Source organism: Pteropus medius, unplaced genomic scaffold (genome assembly GCF_902729225.1).
Source record: "Pteropus medius unplaced genomic scaffold, Ma_sr-lr_union100, whole genome shotgun sequence".
In the NCBI taxonomy this organism is placed as follows: domain Eukaryota; kingdom Metazoa; phylum Chordata; class Mammalia; order Chiroptera; family Pteropodidae; genus Pteropus; species Pteropus medius.
The window spans coordinates 1119422-1140657 of record NW_024354503.1 but is presented as its reverse complement, the minus strand read 5'-3'; the positions used below and the strand labels follow the sequence as shown (position 1 = coordinate 1140657).

The window sequence follows — 21236 nt, the reverse complement described above, 5'->3', positions numbered from 1 at the left end:
GCAAGCATTTTGAATGTGTTTAATTAACCAAGTGGCTTCACCTCATTTTAATGATTCTCTTATGCACATACACAACTTTATTTTTTCATCGTAAATTACCTTTTTAATCTTTATAAAATGTCTATAATTTATTTCTCCTAGTACCGTCATAGTGGCCCTCCATATGTCGGACCCCCACAACAGTATCCAGTTCAACCACCGGGGCCAGGTCCTTTTTATCCTGGACCAGGACCTGGGGACTTCCCCAATGCTTACGGTAAGTGTCTGCTAGCTTGTTGTGTTTATTAGTTTGTTTCATTTTGTTGTTTGGCAGATCAGTTTAGGCCATGAGGTTTAATGGTCTGAAAGATTTACAGATAAACTGTTGCAAATAGTTCTGACATGAAAACTTTTTTTAGAGAGTGGCTTACAAGGAAAGACTATTAAAGAAATATGTTTAGTTGATGACACCTTCTGAAGGAGCTGGTAATTCTGTCGCAAAGAGCCCATATGTCAAGGTTCTGATATCTACTGCCAACTCATCATTACCTAGATTTTTACTGGATTTTTGCTGATGGCATAAATATACCTTATCTCCTTTCCATGGTTTCTTTTTCTCCAAACATTTACCACCATTTACCAAAACATTCGTTAATGTTTTCCCACTTAAAATGTAATATCCATGAAGATAGGGTTTTTTATTTTGTTCACTGCTGTATTCCTAGCACCTAGAACAGTGTCTGGTAGGCTGTTGGGAGGGAATGACTGACTATAACTCAGTATACCTGTGATTCCCTTTTTGCAAAATTATGGTAATATCTGTGTCATGGGAAGGTTTTGAGAATTAGTTAAATGAAAATACTTTGAAAAATTGCAAGTATTTTTAATGCAGAAAATAAGTGCTATGGTTATACTTGATGTGTGAACCAATACTAAGGAATAATGAAAATGATTTTACTCAGTAGATTTCTATCACATACTACACTTGTTTTGCTCCATAAGAGATAAAATCAGCAAATACTAGAAAAATTAAGCTTTAAGATTCAATAAGCACTGATCTTTTCTACTACCAGCAAGGACATATTAAAATTTTAACTTTTTCTTTTCAGATAGTGATCTATTATAAATAAACATATATCCACTAACAAGTTTCTTAACACTGGGATTTAGTGGCTCCATTAAGAACCTTTACAACAAAATAATGATTAATATTAGAATAGCCCAAGAAAGGTTGAGTGATATAGGCCAAGTAACCAAGTGTTATCTGGCTTTATTTTAGAAAACAGACAACCTTTCTATTACATACTGGGCCAGTATTGCTTGTGAAACTGCTATTTCAAAATGATATATTAAGTTATATTTTTACTAAGACACAGTTGATATTTTCAGAAAAATCCATCTTACATATATGTGAGTTTTAAAGTAAAACAATATCTGCACGTTATCCAGCTTAGACATTGGCCAGTACTGTTGAAATATTCCTTTTGTACCCTTTGAATTGAGCAAGTTGCACTTTTCACACAACTCTGGTGCCTTTGATTGGCTATTATTGAAAAGAAAAACTATAAGATGAGATCATCTGTTAGAGTAAACATGCTAAAATTAATGGTATTTCTTTTTCAATACCATGTTGCAAAGGGAATACAATCGTATGTTCTAATTTACAAAATCATTTTGAAAGGTATCTCACTAGTCTATTGTGTATTTGCAGATTATGTAAATGACTTTTGACTCAGAAAATGTCTTCATTAAAATTCTTGTTGGAAGTCCGGGCCAGCCTCCCTTATTGCTCTTAATACCACTGCTGCAGTATATATAAAACAACATAGATGAGTTTACTAGTAGGGAAATATTTTGCTGATTTGTGCATACAATAACATTTTAGCTTTATTTCTATTACATATAAACTATTTGTTCACTATTATTAAACAGTACATTGAGGTGCAGTTGCATTTCAGATATCGTTGATGTCAGTTCCCTTTGATAGACATTCTTTGTTTGTTTTCAGTTACAGTTGGCATACAGTCTTGAGATGGCTTCTTCTGTATTTCGTTAGTTGTAGGACTTCTGTTCAGTTGGACTTCAGGCAGTTCTCAGTGGTGGTTGTCCTGCAGTCTTCTTGTAATTTTGATGTGGCTGTGAGAGGAGCCATACACAGCGTTTACTTGCTTCACCATCTTGACCAGAAGTCAGATAGTCTTTATTCCCTAGGAAATTTTTGCGCAGATCCAATAGCCATTGAGTAGGCAATTTATTAGGTAGATTAAAACACTATTTCCCTGGCTTCATTAAGATTAGAAAAAAATTTTAAAATAATTTTCCATTATGAAAGTAATCAAGTTAATGATGAAAAATACAAATAATATAGAATATATAAAGTTAAAATAGCCAATTTTTCTACTATCCCACCCCCTAAAGAAATAATATTTAGCAGATTGATACATATTTTTGATTTGTATTTAAACAACTTTTAACATAAATATGTACATACTGTTTATAATGTTCTAAAACTTCCTGTTTTTTTTTTTTTTAAATCTCACAATATATTCATGGACATCTTTCCATTTCACGACCTATAGAATTCCAAGGTACATAGTATTTTATTTTAAGAATGAATCATAATGTATTAACACAGTCCTCTACCAATGGAAATTTAGATTATTTTTATTATTTGGGCAGATATAATTTAAAATCTTCTCACTAGTTAATATTCTTTCATCCAAATTAATAGTTCTGATCCAATAGTTTTCATTAATTATAGGTCCTTCAGTTATACCACCTTGGGGCAACTGTCTTGGTCTTACAATCTAGAAGCCATAAACATTCCTCTTCCTATTTCTACTTCGAACCTCTCTTTCCTAACCTTTCCACTCCCAGTTCTTTATTTCCCTCTGATCCTGATGCCTTCCCTTTCCTCTACCTTAGCTTCTATCCTAATCTTGGGTTCTAGTTCAGAGCGATTATGGGATGGGATCCTAGGTCTCTGTTCTGAAAAAGGAGTCCTGTCTTCTAGGCAGAGGACCATCCTGTGGCTGAACTGGCCAGGAACAAATTTGAGACTTGTTCCTTCTTGCCCTACAGCTGGGGTTCGTGAGTTAGATGGTCTTTTTCCCAGATTTCTTAGTTTTTCATCCTTAGCTTTACATTTTACTCTTGGCATATTTACACTTTACTCCCCTACTTCATTAATTTTTTTTTTTTTTTTAGGTGAGGCAACCCTTGGTTGACCTCACAGATTGCAAGGACTTTGTCAGCTTACAATCCTTTTTTTTTTTTTAACGCCTACAGCACCTGGTCTTCCTAGGTGGTCTCCCATACAAGTACTAACTAGGTCCGACCCTGCTTAGCTTCCGAGATCAGGCAGGACCGGGTTTGTTCAGGGTAGCATAGCCGTAGACTCGTTAAATCTTGAACAGTGATTTTCAAAGCATGTTCTTACCTACAGTGAAGCTTAGCAACAAAGATTACAGAATTCTATTTTTACAGGATAAGTCTTGCAGTCTTTCCGCAATGTTGAGGAAAAATAACTAATGAATAGTATTTGCTCCATGTTACTTTTCAGTTTTTCTCTCATCAATGTTTCTTAAATATTTTGATGCCTGTATATGTAAAAATAGTTCGTGGGGAATGAAATTATTCGTAGAACAACCTTAGGGTGTGATGGCCTAAGATGAAAAATTTAGGTGTGAGAACAAAGGAGTGTGGGTTAGTGGTGGCAGTGATACTGGGAAAGAAAAAAAAAAGTGAGAATTTACAGTGGTGGAAGGTCTCATTCTCCCATACTTCACACCAGTATACTCTCCTTTATTCTCATTCTACCATGTCATCCCCCACCTCCCCTGCCCCACCATCATCTTTGCACACTTCCTGTATCTCAGTAGGGCTTGGGCACCTCATTCAGCTCATAAGAGATAAAGAAGTCATTGTTCTCCATTGTGTGTGGAAGTGGGATTCTGGGTGGCATACCAGGTTGAATTCAATTGTGTTTTCATGGAGCGGTAATATTGTATTTGGTGATGTGGTTGTATACTGACATTATTATCGTTCTGGCTCTACCATGGAGTAAATTGATTTTTATGTGCCAACCTGCATAATTAACCACTGTTTTATCTTTGTTCCTATGGAAAATTTAAGGGTTTAAAAGGTTTTTGGAAAACCTGCAATACGTAGGACATTGTGCTCGGTGTTTTGTGGAATACAGAGGTTGAGATAGTCTCCCTGCCTTTCAGGATCTTTTAGTACATTTGCTTGATGTTTATGCTTGGGGTTCAACCAATGAGAAGAAATCTAATATTGACTAGCCAATGGTTTCCAGATCTTTCAAAATCCTGGGCCAGTAAAATAAGTATAAAGTAAAATAAAAAAGGACTATTACATTCTTAATTTTGCCAGTAAGACTAAAGAAAACTTCTGTTTACTTAAGTATCATTTTTTTATAGGAAGGCTATTTTAACAGCAAAGGAATAGGAAGGACTGAAATAATTTCAAAATAGAAGCAGTCCTTTCCAAAAATGTCAACTTCGTAAGCCAGTGGGGCGGGGGTGTGTGTGTGTGTGTGTGTGTGTGTGTGTGTGTGTGTGTGTGTGTGTGATGGTTATTATTGTATAGACTAGGGTTTGGGCAACCACTGACCTATAATGGAGATCAGCAAACTTTTTCTGTAAAGTGCTGCGTAGTAAATTTCCTAGGCTCTGTAGGCCATGTGGTCTGTGTCACAGCTATTCAGCTCTGCCATTGTAGTGGGAAAGCAGCCACAGAAATAGATAAACTACTGTCTGTGCATGTTTACCTATAGAACTTTATTTATAAAATAAATGGTACTGGGCTAGATTTGGCCGTGGGCTTTAGTTGATAGACCCTTGACCTAGACAGACTTTACCTCATTTCATATATAAGTGGTCTAGAGACATTAAAAGTGACTTGCCTAATTGATAAATGGTATGTCAAAGTTATTCACATTTTTAATAGAATCATATCAGTGTTTTTAAATGTCCCTAACTATATAAGAAGTTGGGCTAGTTTGGAAAAGAAAACTATTGTTTCGTAGGGCAGAGTGCCTTCTCTCCCGAGGTCCAATTAGTAATGTTTTACTAATTGCGTTTAATCCTACTGTATTAAGATTATTCTATTCTGCCAAGTTTATTCATTTGGTATTTATTGCATGTGTATTACGTGCCAACTTCTGTTTCAGTCATGTTTACTCAAAAATGTTTCATTAGGAATCTTTTTTTTTAAGGGATGGTTCACCTTGTGGATCTTATTTCACTTAGCTCAAAAAATATGGCAAAGTGAGCAGTATTGCTTCTCTGGCAGCCTTTGAAATCAATTTTAGGGATTTGTTTACTGAGATTTTGAGCTAGTGACATAATAGGGTAGCTTAAATCGCTTTTTTGAGCTGTGCTTTGAGAATAGTTTACTCACCACTAGAGGATGGCTAAGGTTTTTGTATTTTTTCTTTCTTTTTTTTTGGTTGTTTTTTTTGTCTTTTCATGGTGAATTTATTGAAATCCTAGTCATACTTTCTGTTTAGATCTTTTCCAAACCTGTTATTCAAATCTGATTAATATCTGCAGAGTTCTGGTATTAAAATTTATACTACTTCCAAGAAATTTCCAATTGAAGGTTATTATAATGGTGGAAGGGATGGCAATGATGTTGGTGAAGACAGTAATAATAGAACTAACTTTATCTGACTGTTTACTGAAGTACCGAAGACTACCTATATTAACTACCTTCATACACATTTCTTTTCCTTTTTATTACTGTGACTCAACTATCCATGCTCCCACCACTGTTGAACGCACACTAGTCAGGATGCACACCCTCAACCATACCCAAACTGCTTTTGTGACGGTCACAAATTGAATTCTACTTTGCTAAATCTATTGACGTCGCAGCGCCATTTGACATAGTTAAGCACTCTTTCCATTCTTGAACCATCTTCTTCACTTAGGCCACTCCCTTGGTTTTCTTTTTCATCTCTTTTGTTGGATTTTCTTCATATCTATGACCTCTAAACAAACATAAAGTGTCCCAAAATTTACTCCTTGGGCTTCTTTTCTATCTGCACTCATTTTCTGAGTTACCCAGTGTCATGGTTTAAATATTGTCTCTATTCTACTAATTCCAAAATGGATACCTATCTGTTCTCTGACTCCAGACTTATGTGTCTTCCTGTCTATTTGATATCTCCATTTGGAGGCCTAATAAAAATCTCAAACTTTATATATCCAAAATTGAACTCTTGATTTTTCTAACCTCTCCCCTCCTCCAGTTTTTCTCATCTCAGTAAGTAGATAGTACAGTGAATAGCAACTCCATTCTTCCACTTGCTAAGACAAAAAACCTAGAGCGATTTCCTTGACCATTCTCTCTCTCACACACACCCACATCCAATACATCAGCAAATCTGTAGGTTCTACCTCAAAATATCTAGTATCTGGCCCCTTCTCACTACTTTTAAGCACTCTGGTTTAATAGTAATTATAATAACAATCAAAGCTTTGAAAATTAAAAAGGATTCATTGAAAATACAAGCAGTAGTGGAAGAAGACAATTTCAGGCAGAAGGGCAGTAATATAGTCAAAGGTGTGAACAAAGTCAGAGATCTTTGCTCTCAATGGGTAGGAGTGGGAACAGGTTATCGCTAGAGCAACGCTGTAGAGTTTGAGAATGGAAGAAATGTTAGAAACCTGGAACTGGATTCTTAATGTCTGGACTTTATCTTTAGGCTACTTATCAGCTTTTTGTCCACCGAAACGGTAGGACATTTGCCAGGCCTTAACGTTGGCTTTCTGTGGTTGTGGTTCTCTGAAAGTAGGGAGAAGAATTAGACCATCCTACCCCACAAGACGATCAGATATATTCTCCTACCCAAGACCAAACTCACACACCGAACATACTCACACAAACCCTTGTTGAGAATCACTGTTGCAGGTAATGGGCCTCCAGAATAGAGTTTCAAAGCAGTGCTATAGTACAATTAGTGTTTTGGAAAGGTAACTCTGGTGACAGCAGGGGTTGGTTACTTATTTATTTTCATATTAGATGCAGAAGAAAAGATAAGTATTTATTAGTGTTTGGGAATCATTCCTTGACCACTTCAGTAACTGTTGAGGGGAGCTAGTAGAAAGAGATAAATAAGAAGAATGCTTGTTTTTGTTTCTTTTAATGATTGTTCAGTGACACAGTGCTATTAGCAGTCTTATAGTGATGGACAAAATAACTGAATGCTTCTTTTCATTCTTTTCTAATTCTTTAGGAACGCCTTTTTACCCAAGTCAGCCAGTGTATCAGTCAGCACCTATCATAGTGCCTACGCAGCAGCAGCCCCCTCCAGCCAAGAGAGAGAAAAAAACAGTAAGAGATCTTTATTAATTTTTCTTACTTTAAAATTGAATGTCCATTCACTTGTCAAATAAGTTTACTCACAGCTGAAATCATTATTCTCCTCAGTTCACAAATGACTGTCATCTTTTACTCTTTCCTTATATCCTCACCACTAGACCTTGGGAGGATATGTATGGACATATAAGTAGAAGTTGCAAGTACCATTTGCTTAATATCAGTTTTCAGCACACACCAAACTAGGTATGCTAAACGACAACGTGCCCTCCAGCTTTAGGTCTCACTAAGTGGGAGGAATTTGAACTCAGTTCTCACATCCTGATTTTTTTTTTTTTTAACTCTAATCATAATCAGCTCTATATCCAAATATGAACTGAAAGGAAAAAATAGCACCAAAAAATGAGCAAAGTGTTAAGGACAAGAAAAATGCTTCCTGTAGAATAGATTTATTTTAAGAAACAGAAAGCAGAATTTAGCAAATGGATTCTGTTGTTTTTATTAAGTTATTGGGGCTTAGCCTTTGTTAAGTAAGGTGGGCCCCAGAGAATTAGAATGTAGTCATAAAAGTTCACCTTACAGAACATTTTGTAGAAGAACGACTTGATATCTCTAATCTGTCAACACATAAAGTGGGTGATATTTGTAAGAGATTCCTCCATTCACACAGATGTGATGTGTGGGTGTGACACCATAGCAATATTCTTGAAAATACCCTCATTTAATAAAAATTTATGAAGTTCAAATTTTGGTTCTTTATCAGAAACAAATTACTTGTACACACATCATAGTGAATAGGACATGCCAGTGTATTGTGACCATAAAGCTGAGAAACTATGCTTTGGAAATGTTGAAATAGCATGGTAGATGTTGGATATGAGGAGAACTTTCAGTGTGCAGGAAAATTAATAAAGAAGATAATGAATGGCAGTAATAATAGATGTTGTCAAAGAAGAAAGTTGAATAAATGAATTAGAAGTAATACTTAAAACTATGGTAGAAACAAGTTTTCAAACCTGAAAAAATAGCTGATATTAGAAATCTTACAGAAGAAATGACTTCCAAAAAAACTTCCGGATCCAGGTGGTTTTATTTGTGAATTCTTTGAAATTTTCAAGAAGCCAGGGCCAGCTTGGTTAAGCTCTGGAGGTCGTTATAAGCAGAGGAGGTCTTTATGTCTCTGCACTGTGCCAGGATGGAAGAGCTAGACCCAAGTACTCCAACTTTACAAAACCATCTCCACTGACATCTATAAGCAAAATTAGAAGACCATACACGTTGTTCCATATCTTGCATGCATCTTTTCACTTATTGATACATTTTGACTATCATTCTGTTTCAGTACATGTACATCTATCTCATTCTTTCTACTGGCTGTTTGATATTTAATTGTAAGGATGTGACATAATTTTTTAATTAGCATGTTCTCGATCAGCCTTTAACATGTTTCTATGTCTTTGCTGGAAAAACAATATTGCAGTGAATATTCTTACATATATATTATATATATAACGTTATCTACAACATAAATTCCATTCCTAAGTCCTAGGGTATATACATTTTTTATTTTGTTGGAGAACCATTTAAGGCCTTTAACTTCAATGTTTTAAAACTGTTTTACGAATCTTATGTTAAGCATTGTAAATAAAATCAGTTTGGCAATGCTTATGAGACAAGCATTAATACTTTTTGCTTTTTTGACCTAGAAATTCAGCCAACTAAGTCTCATTTAGCTTGTTGTTCTAATTAGTTCATGTCAGAGCTAATGGCCTAAATTTTTTTGAATGACCCCATATGGTTCTGTGATTGAAATAAAATCAACTTTGATATTTGACAGGTTTCCAAGCTTGCACCCTTAATGTATTATACATTATGTGCCTATAAATCTACTGCATAGACACCCATCTGTAAATATGCCATCTTATTTTATCCTTATAGATAAGAATTCGAGATCCAAACCAGGGGGGTAAAGACATAACAGAGGAGATTATGTCTGGAGGTGGCAGCAGAAATCCCACTCCACCCATAGGGAGGCCCACATCCACACCTACTCCTCCTCAGGTAAGACACAGTGAGCCATGGTGGACGATGGTGTGTATTTGTTCACTAACCTCTGCTGAACTCTTCTTTTTTCTATAGCTGCTTTCCTGTACTTTCTGTTTCCACCAGTTGTCTCATAGCCTCGAATATCTAAATGATATTTAAACAGACATATTGTTTCTCTTTACAAATTGTTGTGACTACAGATTTTTATTGGTAATATTTCTGTGTATTGTCTTCATATTCAGAGCATAGCTGCTGTCACTCTTCCTAATGAACTATTGCATGATACCAAAAGGAGCTGCATTTTTATGGAAACTTCATTATTAAATAAGGATTTTATGTTTTCAGTATGGAGCCTTAGGAATTAAATGCTGCACACTGCATTAATGCAGACATTAAGGTTGAGAATTTAAACATTTATACTCTATGGTATTGTTAGAGGTGGTTTCCTGTGTTATTCAGAGCATTTTAAATGTATACCTCTTACCTGTGTTATTCAGAGCATTTTAAATGTATACCTCTTACCTTTTAGGACTATGTAAATGTGCTTTTTGAGTGGAGGGTGTCTTTAATTCTTTACAAGGGTTATTGATAAATTATGTCAGTTAAGCACCTTTTTGTTCCTGTTGCAGAATGTGATTTCATGGCCTTCTAAGAGTTCACTCTCTTGCTTTTAGAAATCAGGGCATTCCAGGAGGAGCTGGAGTAAGCCTAAAACTTGAGCCTTTGTGTAGTGATGTGTTTCACTTGTAAATGATGATAGTCTCTGGCTGACATTTATCTCAGTCTTCCGTCATTTAGATAAGAATAATATGTGACCATCTAGATATGTGAATTGTAAGGTCATATTATTATACTAATAATTACTCTATATTAATATAATTATTATAATATAATAAATATAATACAATATAATGTAATATAATATTATCATTAATATAGAGTAATTATTAATATAATAATATGTAAGGTCATATATTAATGATTGTTAATAGAACTTTTCACCAGTCCCCATTATTTCCCCAGGGATAGTCTAAGTCTGGAATGATTAAGGAGACCTTATATTTAACCTTATCTCTGGAAGTAAACATGAGACAAGCAATAAGTATACATTTAAATTATCTACTTATGTGCTCTATTAAGCAGAGGCGTACTGTAGCAAAAATTTAGGATTGGTTAATCAGGGAAGTTAAATTTTGGTCTGTATTTTCCCACATTAATTAAAATATTGTTACTGTCAAGCCATATGGTTGAAAACCTTTTGTTGTTTTGTGTTTAAATTCTCAACTTGAACATGTGTTAGTATGCCTTTTTGCATTTTAATTCCCTTTGGGATTGGTTTGTTTTTCTGTGATGTTACCAAGCACAATCCCACCCTCTCTGGTTATCCTTCTGTCCTGAGCCACAGAAATCCTTTTGCTCTTTATCCTTTCCCCAGGGACCACAGGCCTGAATACAAGTATATGTGTGTATAATCATAAAGCACAGTAAATGTACATTTTTATTTGATAAAGGCCATCAGTTAATGATTTTAATATGAATAGTACTTTTTGAAGTGTGATATCATCATGGAGCATCAGTTTATTTTATTAGTTAATTTGCATGTCAAGCCACACTTACCAATCTGTTGGCTTTCCAAATGCATGAAATTCATGGAACAAACAAATAGCTTTTAACATCAGAGGCGTACACACTAGAAATATTTTATTTTCCTCTTAATGAAAAAAACAGCACAAGAGTGATGATGGCAACTGACACTTGGCATTATTGTCTAGAAATTCATAGAGTGATGCACAGAGAGTAGGAGAGACACCCCTGGTTAAGGGGGGCTATCATTACTGTCTGACTTACATCATGTAAAAATGTTGACCCATGTTTCAAAAGAAGCTAGAAATCACTATGTGAAAAATATGTAAGTTTTACATGTTGGTAACAAATTCTTCTAACAGGTAGCACTGTGCCAGCCAAAAAAACCCATTAGGCTTAGCCTGAAAGCTGCTAGTTTGCCAACTTCTGCCTAATTCTAGATAGATCCTGAACCACATTCTAATTAGCAAGACTGCAGATGAGACAACCCTCTGCATCAGAATTTGTGGCTGAATAGTAGGTACTGTATTGCTTTGGGCCTTATGGAGCCACCTGCTTTGAGCCACAGTGCATATGCTGTGACTAGCAAGCCTTTCCCTATCATTGAGGTTGTCCCAGTCTCTTTTAAGGGAGACGGAGGATGCTTACTAATATATAACTGGTCCTCCTGTGAAGTGTGTACAGAGAATTATGAAAGCACCAAGGTGACCAAGTACGACAGAGTTGCAGCGCAGACTCCAATATGCTGGGTCACAGAAAGCTGTCAATGGTAATATAGGTAAGATAGTACAGGGGAGAGGTTTAAATCTTTGGCTTTTAATCAGACATACTTTGTTTTACGTCCCAGTTCTACTACTTAATTTTGTAACTTTAGCCAAATTACTTAATATTATAGATCCTTAGCTTATACTTTTTTAAAAGTGAGGAAAATAAAACATCATAGAGTTATAAAGATTAAATGAGAGAAAATACTTAAAACTGCTTAAGCTAAGGGCATAATGAGCATTCCGTAAATATTACCTGTTATCAGTATTACAATTACTGTAATTTCAGGAGGCACAGAAAATGACTCGAAGAGTCTGGGAGGATTCCCAGCAGAGATGCCATTTCATCCGAGTTCCCAGATAGGTTTTCACAAAATGGAAAGAGAGAGAAGGGTATTTGAGGCAGAGGGGCAGCATGTGACAAAAGGTACATGGAAGTGGGAAATCAGATGAAAAGAGTCTGTTCTCATTTCAGGTGACAAATTAGGGAAGTCAGTTGGAGGAGAGGAAGCCAGTTGGAGAAATTCAGCAGTTGGTTACTAAGTAAGAATTATCATAAGGGAGGCCATGTAATTTATCACTATATTGGGGAAATTTTAGAAATGAACGGGGATGCTATTAATCATTTTGCTTGGATAACACGCATAAACCAGTACTGTCCAGGTAAGCAGGGATGCATGGCTCCCCTAGATGTAAGAGAAAGGGAAGGGTCAGAGGTGACTCTTCAAGCTTAGATGCCTGGGTTGATAATAATACATGACATGGAGTATATATGAAGAGATAAATAATGAATTTGATTTTGGCAAGCAATCAAGCTGAGTTAATTGAGGGAAACTGCATTGAGTTTATGTGAGAATAGAGAGGAGAAACAGGTTTTTGCTGCTGCTGTTGTGCCCTAAAGAATAGATTGAATTTGAAATTGTCCTGCTTCCTAAGTTTTAAAATGATCTGTGGAATAACTCATGGAGATTTTATATCTCAGATGTATAAGAAATATGCATATGTGCATGTATGTGTCCACTGAGATGATCACAGAGGTGCGCGGACGGACATCACAGAGTAATAGACACTTGCTGCTGGTCTCCACTGTCACTTAGATTTATGACATTGAGTCAGAACATTAAGCCCCTTAAAATCTCTATTTTTTCATCTGTAAAATGAGTTTGTATTATGTAATCTCAGAGTTCTTTTAGCTCTTGTGGGATAGAAGGGGAAATTTCATTACTTTCCCTCAGCATTATAATCTCTCAGCTATATCTCTGCTGTTGATAGCGATTAAGCACAAGGAGTATTTCTGTGTTAAGAAATGTGCTAGCTGCCTGAAAGTCATTTTGGTACCCTGTAGAATAAAAATAAAGAAGGCTCTAAAATTGTCTACTTCCAAGGGCCCAGGGTGGTATATCAAAATCACTTAATTTTTAAAAATGAACTATATATACCTTTCTTCCTTTCCTTACTCCCTTTTGTTCTTTTTTCTGTTTTAAGAATTACTCTTATACTGAAACAGTTATAACTTGCGAGAGAGTCCTGTGCCATAGGACGTAGGAGCAGAGAAAAGGTTGGAAACTTGATTGCGGGCACATCTTAGGAAAGATACAGCCTCTCCTGTAATTTGGGAAAATTACCAAAGTCAGCAGGTTATTCAGTTTTTTAAAAGCTTCTTATAAACTTGATACCTGGAAACTTTAAATTCTAACCACTTGTTAATTACTTCATTTCATAGTTTTAGCAACAATAAATAGTTAACGAAAGTTAGTTTCTCTAAAGCGCTTAGATAGTAATTATGTTATATGTTATATGTAGAGTAAGTAGGCAAGTTCCTACATAAAGGTTTTGAAGGAGATACCTATATAATGTTAAAATACCCAATCTTGGTAGAGCCATTATGGAAAGCAGTATGCATGTTCCTCAGAAAATTAAGACTAGAACTGCTGTATGATTCAGTAATCCTTCTTCTGGGTATCTACCTCCTAAAATTTGAAAACATTTATCCGTAAAGATATATGCAACCCAATGTTCATTTCAGCACTATTCATGGTGGCCAAGACAGTGAAGTGTTCAATAGATGATTGGATAAAGAAAATTTGGTACATGTATACAATGGACGATTTATTACTCAGCCATAAGAAAAAGTGAAAACTGCCATTTGTGACATGGTTGGATATTGAGATAATCATACTAAGCAAAATAAGTCAGACAGAAAAAGTTGAGGACCCATAAGATTTCACTCATATGTGGGATATGTATAGCATTGTGGCTATAGTTAATAATACTAATTGCATGTTTAAAAATTGCTAAGAGACTTACCACACCCCCCACAATTTATGTGACATGTAAATTAACTTCATTGTGATAATCATTTTACAATGTTTATGTATATTAAACCATCACATCATACAACTTAAATATATACAATTTTTATTTGTAAATTATACCCCAGTGAAGCTGGGAAAATATTTTAATTAAAAAAATTTAGTCTTTTAAAATGTCATTTTGACATCTCAGTCATAAGCTATGCTGAGTTAATATTCTCTACCTTCAGACATGCAGTTTTGTTTTAGTGATATCTGCAGTAAAGGTAGTTGTAGAATTAAATCACATCATTCTTCATCTTTAATATATAATTTCTCATTAGTAACATCCTTTGACTTAAAAATGATACTTTTCAGTAATACAGAAAGCGTCATAGACCTTAAATAGATTATCTAAACTGAAGTGGATTCTCTCAGGTTTTAAATGAGGTATCTTGATAACAGAGATCCTTCCTGGCAGGGGTTAAGCTGTTCCATTGTTTCAAATGAATTCGTAAGTAGACTGTCAGAGGGTCCTATTTAGAGCAGGGTTGTTGATTTTATCAGGTCTGTCTCCAACAGAGTTTTGTCCTGAATTTTTAATAAAACCAAGATTCTCCAGCTTCGTTGCCTATAGGAGTTTTCTAAAGGAAGGAAACAAAATTTGACTTAAGGTCACTTTTGCTTGCAATACCTTATCTTCTTTTGGAAAACCAGTGGAACAGTTAGGTTTTAAGTTGTTTTGGCATCCCAATATAGATCCACTTATGAGACACATTAATAACATTAAATTTTATTTTATTTTAAATGATTATTTTTACTTGAACTGCATCTTTCCTAAATCTTTACCAAATTGTGAAAGCCTTTGCTATTACAGTGGTACGATTTTACCTTGATACTCTAAATCTGAATCCTAATTATTAAAGAAAGCATGACTTGAATTTTTGCATGGGTAGCAGAAGTCCTGTCCCTTACCACTCACTACCAGTCAGATATAGAACAAAGGTATTGCAACTTGTGATCATCTAGCAACTGTGATTTTAGTTGTTGGGAATCCTAAGTATTGTAAGAGATCATAAGAAACCCTCAGATTCAATCTTTTATCTATTATTGAAAATGTATTTTTTGAAACTAAAAGGACTTGAGTATTGTATGTGTAAAAATTGTGACTCTTCACCGGAAAGTAAGAATAGTAAAGGAAGAAATCGTAACCCTAAATCTTAATACTGAGAGTTAACCATTGTTAACTTTTTGGTGAATAACCTTCAGACATCTTTTAGTACATATATGCATATATACATATCCATACCTATAATATGTTTGGGTTCATTCATGCCATTTTATAACTACCTTTTTTTTCCCCCAGTGATCATGCAGATATGTTCATATTTGATTTTAGGTATTATTATAATTTTTAAGGTTACATGATATTTCTTTGTTTGAAAGTACTTTAATCTATGGGTATTCCTATTCTTTCCTATTTGTCATTAATATTAAGAATGCTGTGATGAGCAACTTTGTTTACCTATTTTGGGATTATGATGTTCTGACCTACTTTCCAGAAATGTACCTGTTAATCTCACTCCAACAGTTTAATGCCCCTTTCCTTATATTATTGATTATTTAATAGATTAAAAAATAATACCTCATTTAATTTTTATTTGTTGATTTGTGGAGTTAAGAATTTTGATGTGTACTGGTTATTTGTGTGCCTGTATGAATTATCTATTAATGTCTTTTGTACACATTTCTGTTGAGGTGATGATTTTTTCTGGGTTAATGATTATTTTCTATTTATAAGTGTTCTTTACATGTTAAAGACATCCCTTTGACATATTTAATATTTTTTCTAGTTTGATGATTCTGTTTTGTTAATGGTGCCTGTCATATAGAAATTTTAAATTTTTTATATTCACAAATTCCTGTTTTTTTCCCTAAATAATACATGATTTGGAGCTGATTCTTTGAAAAATTTTCCCAGCCAAGATAATAAAACTACTCAGATCTATTTTCTTCTAGTATTTAGGTTTGATTATTTCACCTTTATTTTTGATTGATGTGGAGATTGTCTTGACGTATACAATGAAGTTTAGATTTTGTTTCTTCTCTTTTTAGCTAAATGACTTAGCTCTTGTTTCAGTATTATTTGTTGAATAGTTCGTATTGCCTCGTTTTGAGTGGTTGTTTTAATTATTTACCGAATTATCATATATACCTGGTTCTTTTTCTGGATTTTTCTATCCCATTGATCTGTTTTAATACCATTACTATACTGTCTTAAATACTATAGCTTTAAAATACATTTTAGTATTTTAGAGAGAATTTCATCTACATTATTCTTGTTTTTTAGAGTTTCAATAGTTTCATCACTCCTCCTATTGAAACCTTAAAATCATTTGTAGTCCTAGTTTAGCCTGACAGCTTTTATCTTCATTTCTGATACTGTGGCAACTTTTCCTTGCCTTCAAGGGAGAAGTTCTCTTTATTGCACATGTATGTTGTTTTATCTTGTTAGAGTTTAAAGGAAAAAAATAGTTTTCATCAGTCTAATGCGTTTAGCCTCGGCATACATTTTCTAATTTGTTACATTGTTCTATTTTTATTTTATACATCTCACATTTAGGTCACCTATTGGTTTAAAAAAGTATTTGAGTTTGTGAACCCTGTGTTACTGTTTCTTCAGGTGTTTGGTGTGCTCCCATTTTTTTTTTATTTCTGTAAATTATAACAGAATCTACCCAGGTTGCTTAGATGATCACCCTAGAAGTCATCTTTAAATCCTCTTTACCTCACATTCTACAGCTATTATATCAGCAAGTCCTATTTGGCTCATTCTCAATGCCTTCACTGCACTGTTACACTCTAAGCCACTTTGATCTCTCTCTCAAACAACAATAACTTCCTTACTCAACTCCTTGCTTCTGTCTTTCTGTCCTCTGTCTATTCTTTAAAATTTTTTTTTTATTGAAGTATAACTGACATACAAATTAGTTTCAGAAGTATAGCATAATGATTCAGTATTCGAATACATTGCAAAATGGTCACCATAATAAATCTAGTTAACCATACATAGTTACAGAATTTTTTTTCTTGTGATGAGAACCTTTAAGATCTAATCTTAGCAACTTTCAAGTAGCAATACAGTATTATTAACTGTAGTCACCATGCTGTATATTACATCTTCACAACTTATTTATAACTGGAAGTTTGTGCCTTTTCACTCTCTTCACCCATTTTTCCCATCCCTCACTTCCCACCTCTAGCAACCACTGTTCTGTTCCCTGTATCTGTGAGCCTGTTTTTGTCTGATTGTCTGTATTTTAAGATTCCTCATGTAAGTGAGATCATATGGTGTTTGTCTTTCTCGTCTAACTTATTTCGCTTAGCATAATGCCCTTTAAGTCCATCCATGTTGTCACCAATGGCCAGATGTCATTCTTTTTTATGGTTGAATAATACTCCATTATGTGTATATGTTTTATTCTTTAATGTTTCCCTTGATAGAATATGAGGTCCATGAAGCTAAGGATTTTTGTCTGTTTTGGTTACCAGTGGGTTCTCAATGTTTTGTAGATGGTAACACCAGGAGTAAACACACACATTTTTCTAATGAATGAATGAATACGGGAGAATTCTCTCTCACTTGTTAAAGAAGCATGCCTCTTTCTTTTTTTCTGGCATCATTTGTTATTTTACTTCTTATTCTTTATGTTTCTCAATGAGAGCCATACTTGTTTATACTCAGAATTTGTTTATTTTAAACAGTAATAATAATTGGTTACAATTATTATTTTAAAGTTATTGAATGGGACTGAAAACTCAATTACGGTCAGCCTTTCTTATTTGTGCATCTGTGTATTCAGCCATCCTCAACCATAAATAGAAAATACTCATGAAAAAATGTTACATCATTGCTGATAGGTGCTATGTAGTTAGGCCTACAATGGTTGTGTCTGTAGTGAATGAGTACAGACTTTTTTATCTCGTCATAAATGATTCAGTACAACAACTATATAGCTTTACATTGCATTAGATTATTATAAGTAAGCATTTACATTGCATTAAGTATTGTAAGTAATCTAGAGATGATTTAAAGGAGGATGTGCATAGATTATATGCAAATTCTACACCATTTTATATAAGAAGTTTGAGTATCCCCAGATTTTGGTATCCACGGGGGCTCCCAGAACCAGTCTTTTGCTTTACCAAGTGTCAACTGTATACCTAAAATGATGAAATATAAAGCATTCAAATAGCCCCTTATGATAACAATAAATCACATCAGCATCTTGCTTATATTTGTGTAACTATTTGGAGTCTCTGGCTTTCTCTCAATTATAACAGGGGTTAGCAAACATTTTCTGTAAAGGGACAGAAAGTAAATATTTTCGGCTTTGCAGCCATAGTTTCTTTCATCACTGGTCAGCTCTGCCATTGAGCTTGAAAGCAGACGTGTATAGTATGTAAATGAATGCTGGTGGCTGTTACAATAAAATTTTATTTATGGACACTAAAATTTAAGTTTCCTATAATTTTTATGTGTCAGAAAATATTGTTCTTTTTATTTTTTTCACCAACTATTTAAAAATGTAAAAAGTTCTCATGGGCAATACAAAAACAGGTATGTGGTCCGTGGTCAGTGGTTTGCTGACCCACTATAATATCTCTGTACCTAAGCATTCTGTCATATACAGGATTAAAACAGGTAGTAAAGGAAGATGGCCCCTTTCTGGATAGCAAAATGTGGGCTGTGTAAAGAGAAATGGATTTTAAGTTGTACAAAGAAGTATTTAAGGACAGTTAAATATTTTTGTTGCCTGTTTTACCTATTAGTAAACACTCTTTAAAAAAATTAATTCCTCCAGTATTCATTTCTTGGTTACTATCAGGTATCTAATATCTTGCCATACTTTAAGCTCCTTTATCACTAAAGTTGAAAATTGAGAAGTATTTCTTCTGCCAATCAGAACCTTGATTTTGAAAATTTTGGGGTGGAGACAATTTAGCGTTGACATAAATTATGAACTGTTGTAACAATGCGGAGTTGCCAGACCAACCCTAACCTTTGAACTCTGACTACCTGGTCATTTTTATTGAACTATTTTATATTTTAATACTAATTACCCTTCCAGACTTACTTTTATAAATTTTCATTTCCATCAGTAGTAAAAGTGACTGACATGCAGTGATTTTGAAATCCTTTAAAATATTCTCAGCAGTGTAGATCATGTGTCTGAGTTCTCTAGCTTCCCCAAAGCTTCATTTCCTTGTAGAGATCAAAATTCATATGGCATTAGATGTGGTGTTCTGAGTTATAATATCCAATATATGATTTTTCTGGCTTTTCAGTTCGATAAACTTAAGTCATGATTGTGCTTTAGAATGGTAGGGGACTCCTTTGTAACAGACTTTATAGTTATGTTATTTCAGTAGGAGAGAAGAGATGAAATTGTAACAAGCTAAAATATGAGATTATCTTAAATTTTAAAGAATCTAAAACAAGATTAAAATACTGAATTATATACTATGTTAATATGTTACCATTTCTTGGTCCTGTTAGAGGCTTAGAGAATGTTAAAACTAAAAGGATCTTTAGTTCCTTTTCCTTTACAGCTAAGGAAACTGAGAAGTACTTTCCTAGAATTTTGGGGCTGTGTAGCTATGTACTAGATACCTAGATTTGGAACTATGATTTAATCATGCTATCTCACTCCTTGCTTATAAATGCTTTATGCATAAGATCTCTCTAGGGCTCTGTCAATTTAAAAATGCGCAGTTGTCTCTTTAATATGTTTGAAAGTATTTTAATCTTAAAATGAAAAACTGTCTGATCTGTACATATTTATAGGCATCAGTAGCCTTTTACTGTTTAAAATTAAACATCTCACCTTATCTGTAGATGTCATATCAGTGACCTTCTTTAGGAAACTACCCCTGCCCATTTTTTGTTGCTGTTGTTAATTTCCTAGGCAATTGGAGTAGTTAATATTTTCTTTCTTTCAGGTAAATGACATAATGTACATTTCTTTCCTGAGATATATGGTTAACTGTTTAATAAATGCTAAAAAACAAAGAATTTTTCCATTGTTCTGAAGCTATTTTTAGCCATAGAATTGAATTGAGTTGTATTTTCATTTATAGCTATGAAGCCTTTCTAATTTTTGAATTTTAGTAATGTAATTTTTCCTCCTGGAAGTAAGGATTCAAAATAAGAATAATTATAGCAGTATTGTTCATTTATTTGGCCATGATTCAAAGTGAAAACAGTAACCTCATTTTTTATAAATAGAAATATAATTTTAGTAGTCTTTCTTTAGAAGTAATTGTGGAATATGAGCACTTTTATGATCTAATGAATAAGTGAAATAATAGTATTATCCTCATTTCTATCTGTATAATCCACATATAGTCAAATATAAATTGCATGTTTTACTTTCTGAAGAGCATTATTACTTAAATAACATGATAAATGATATGTCTAAACTGGCATTTCATTTTATATTCCCAGTGTATGAGAGACTTACTGACTTGAACATATTTTTTATTAACTCCCACTTTTAAGTGTCCCTAACTTCCTGGGATCGTCCATGCCTTAATATCCCCTCCAAAAAAATTAAAAAATAAAAAAATGAAATAAACAAGAAAATCAGAATTGTGCTGGGAGCTCTGCTCTAGTAGCACTGACTTTAGCGTAGGAGACGACAGCTATTAAAAAATTGACCTTAGATCTCCGAGGAGAGACGCTGCTTTGTTTTGTGGCTTTTGTGTAACCCTCAAATCCAGAACAAATACCTGCCTGGAATGTGATGTAGAATGAGTGTTATTGTCATTTCTTGTGTAATTCTTGTTCCCTCTAAGTTGAACAATGGCTGCAATTTTTTCAACCTACTCTGCTAGGATTTTGATGGGAATTTTTGATTTTGAGTGAAAACAAAAATTACCTCTAAGCTCTGAAGAGCCAGCTGTTTTATTTAGATTTCTGACTCTCAAAAAGTACCATCCTTGATTCCCTAAAGACATCTTAAGGTGAAAGTACCTTTAGAGACTTTGTAAGTTGCTTCTCAACTTTGTGATTATATGGACAAATGACAAGAATCACCCTTCCATATTGTTTTCTTGAATCAGTAACTGGTTTTAAAACCCATTATTTTTATTCTGCTCTTGGCAGACGAATTACTTTGCTAGATAGTACACTTTGCTAGTAGTGAAATCTACCAAATCCTTTTGG

General features: G+C 34.2%; 1 protein-coding gene and 1 pseudogene across 28 annotated transcripts in view; one reads left to right on the top strand and one right to left on the bottom strand.

Annotated features, from left to right (window-relative positions):
* Nucleotides 1-21236, top strand: part of EIF4G3 (eukaryotic translation initiation factor 4 gamma 3) — a 274286-nt gene that overhangs the window by 147288 nt on the left and 105762 nt on the right. For all 28 annotated transcript variants that reach the window (XM_039854734.1, XM_039854728.1, XM_039854732.1 and 25 more), the window contains 3 exons: nt 142-256; nt 7241-7338; nt 9262-9384. In XM_039854734.1, the coding sequence (XP_039710668.1) occupies nt 142-256; nt 7241-7338; nt 9262-9384 (336 nt within the window). The remainder of the gene's footprint in view (nt 1-141; nt 257-7240; nt 7339-9261; nt 9385-21236) is intronic.
* LOC120596393 (uncharacterized) lies at nt 3259-3377 on the bottom strand (annotated as a pseudogene).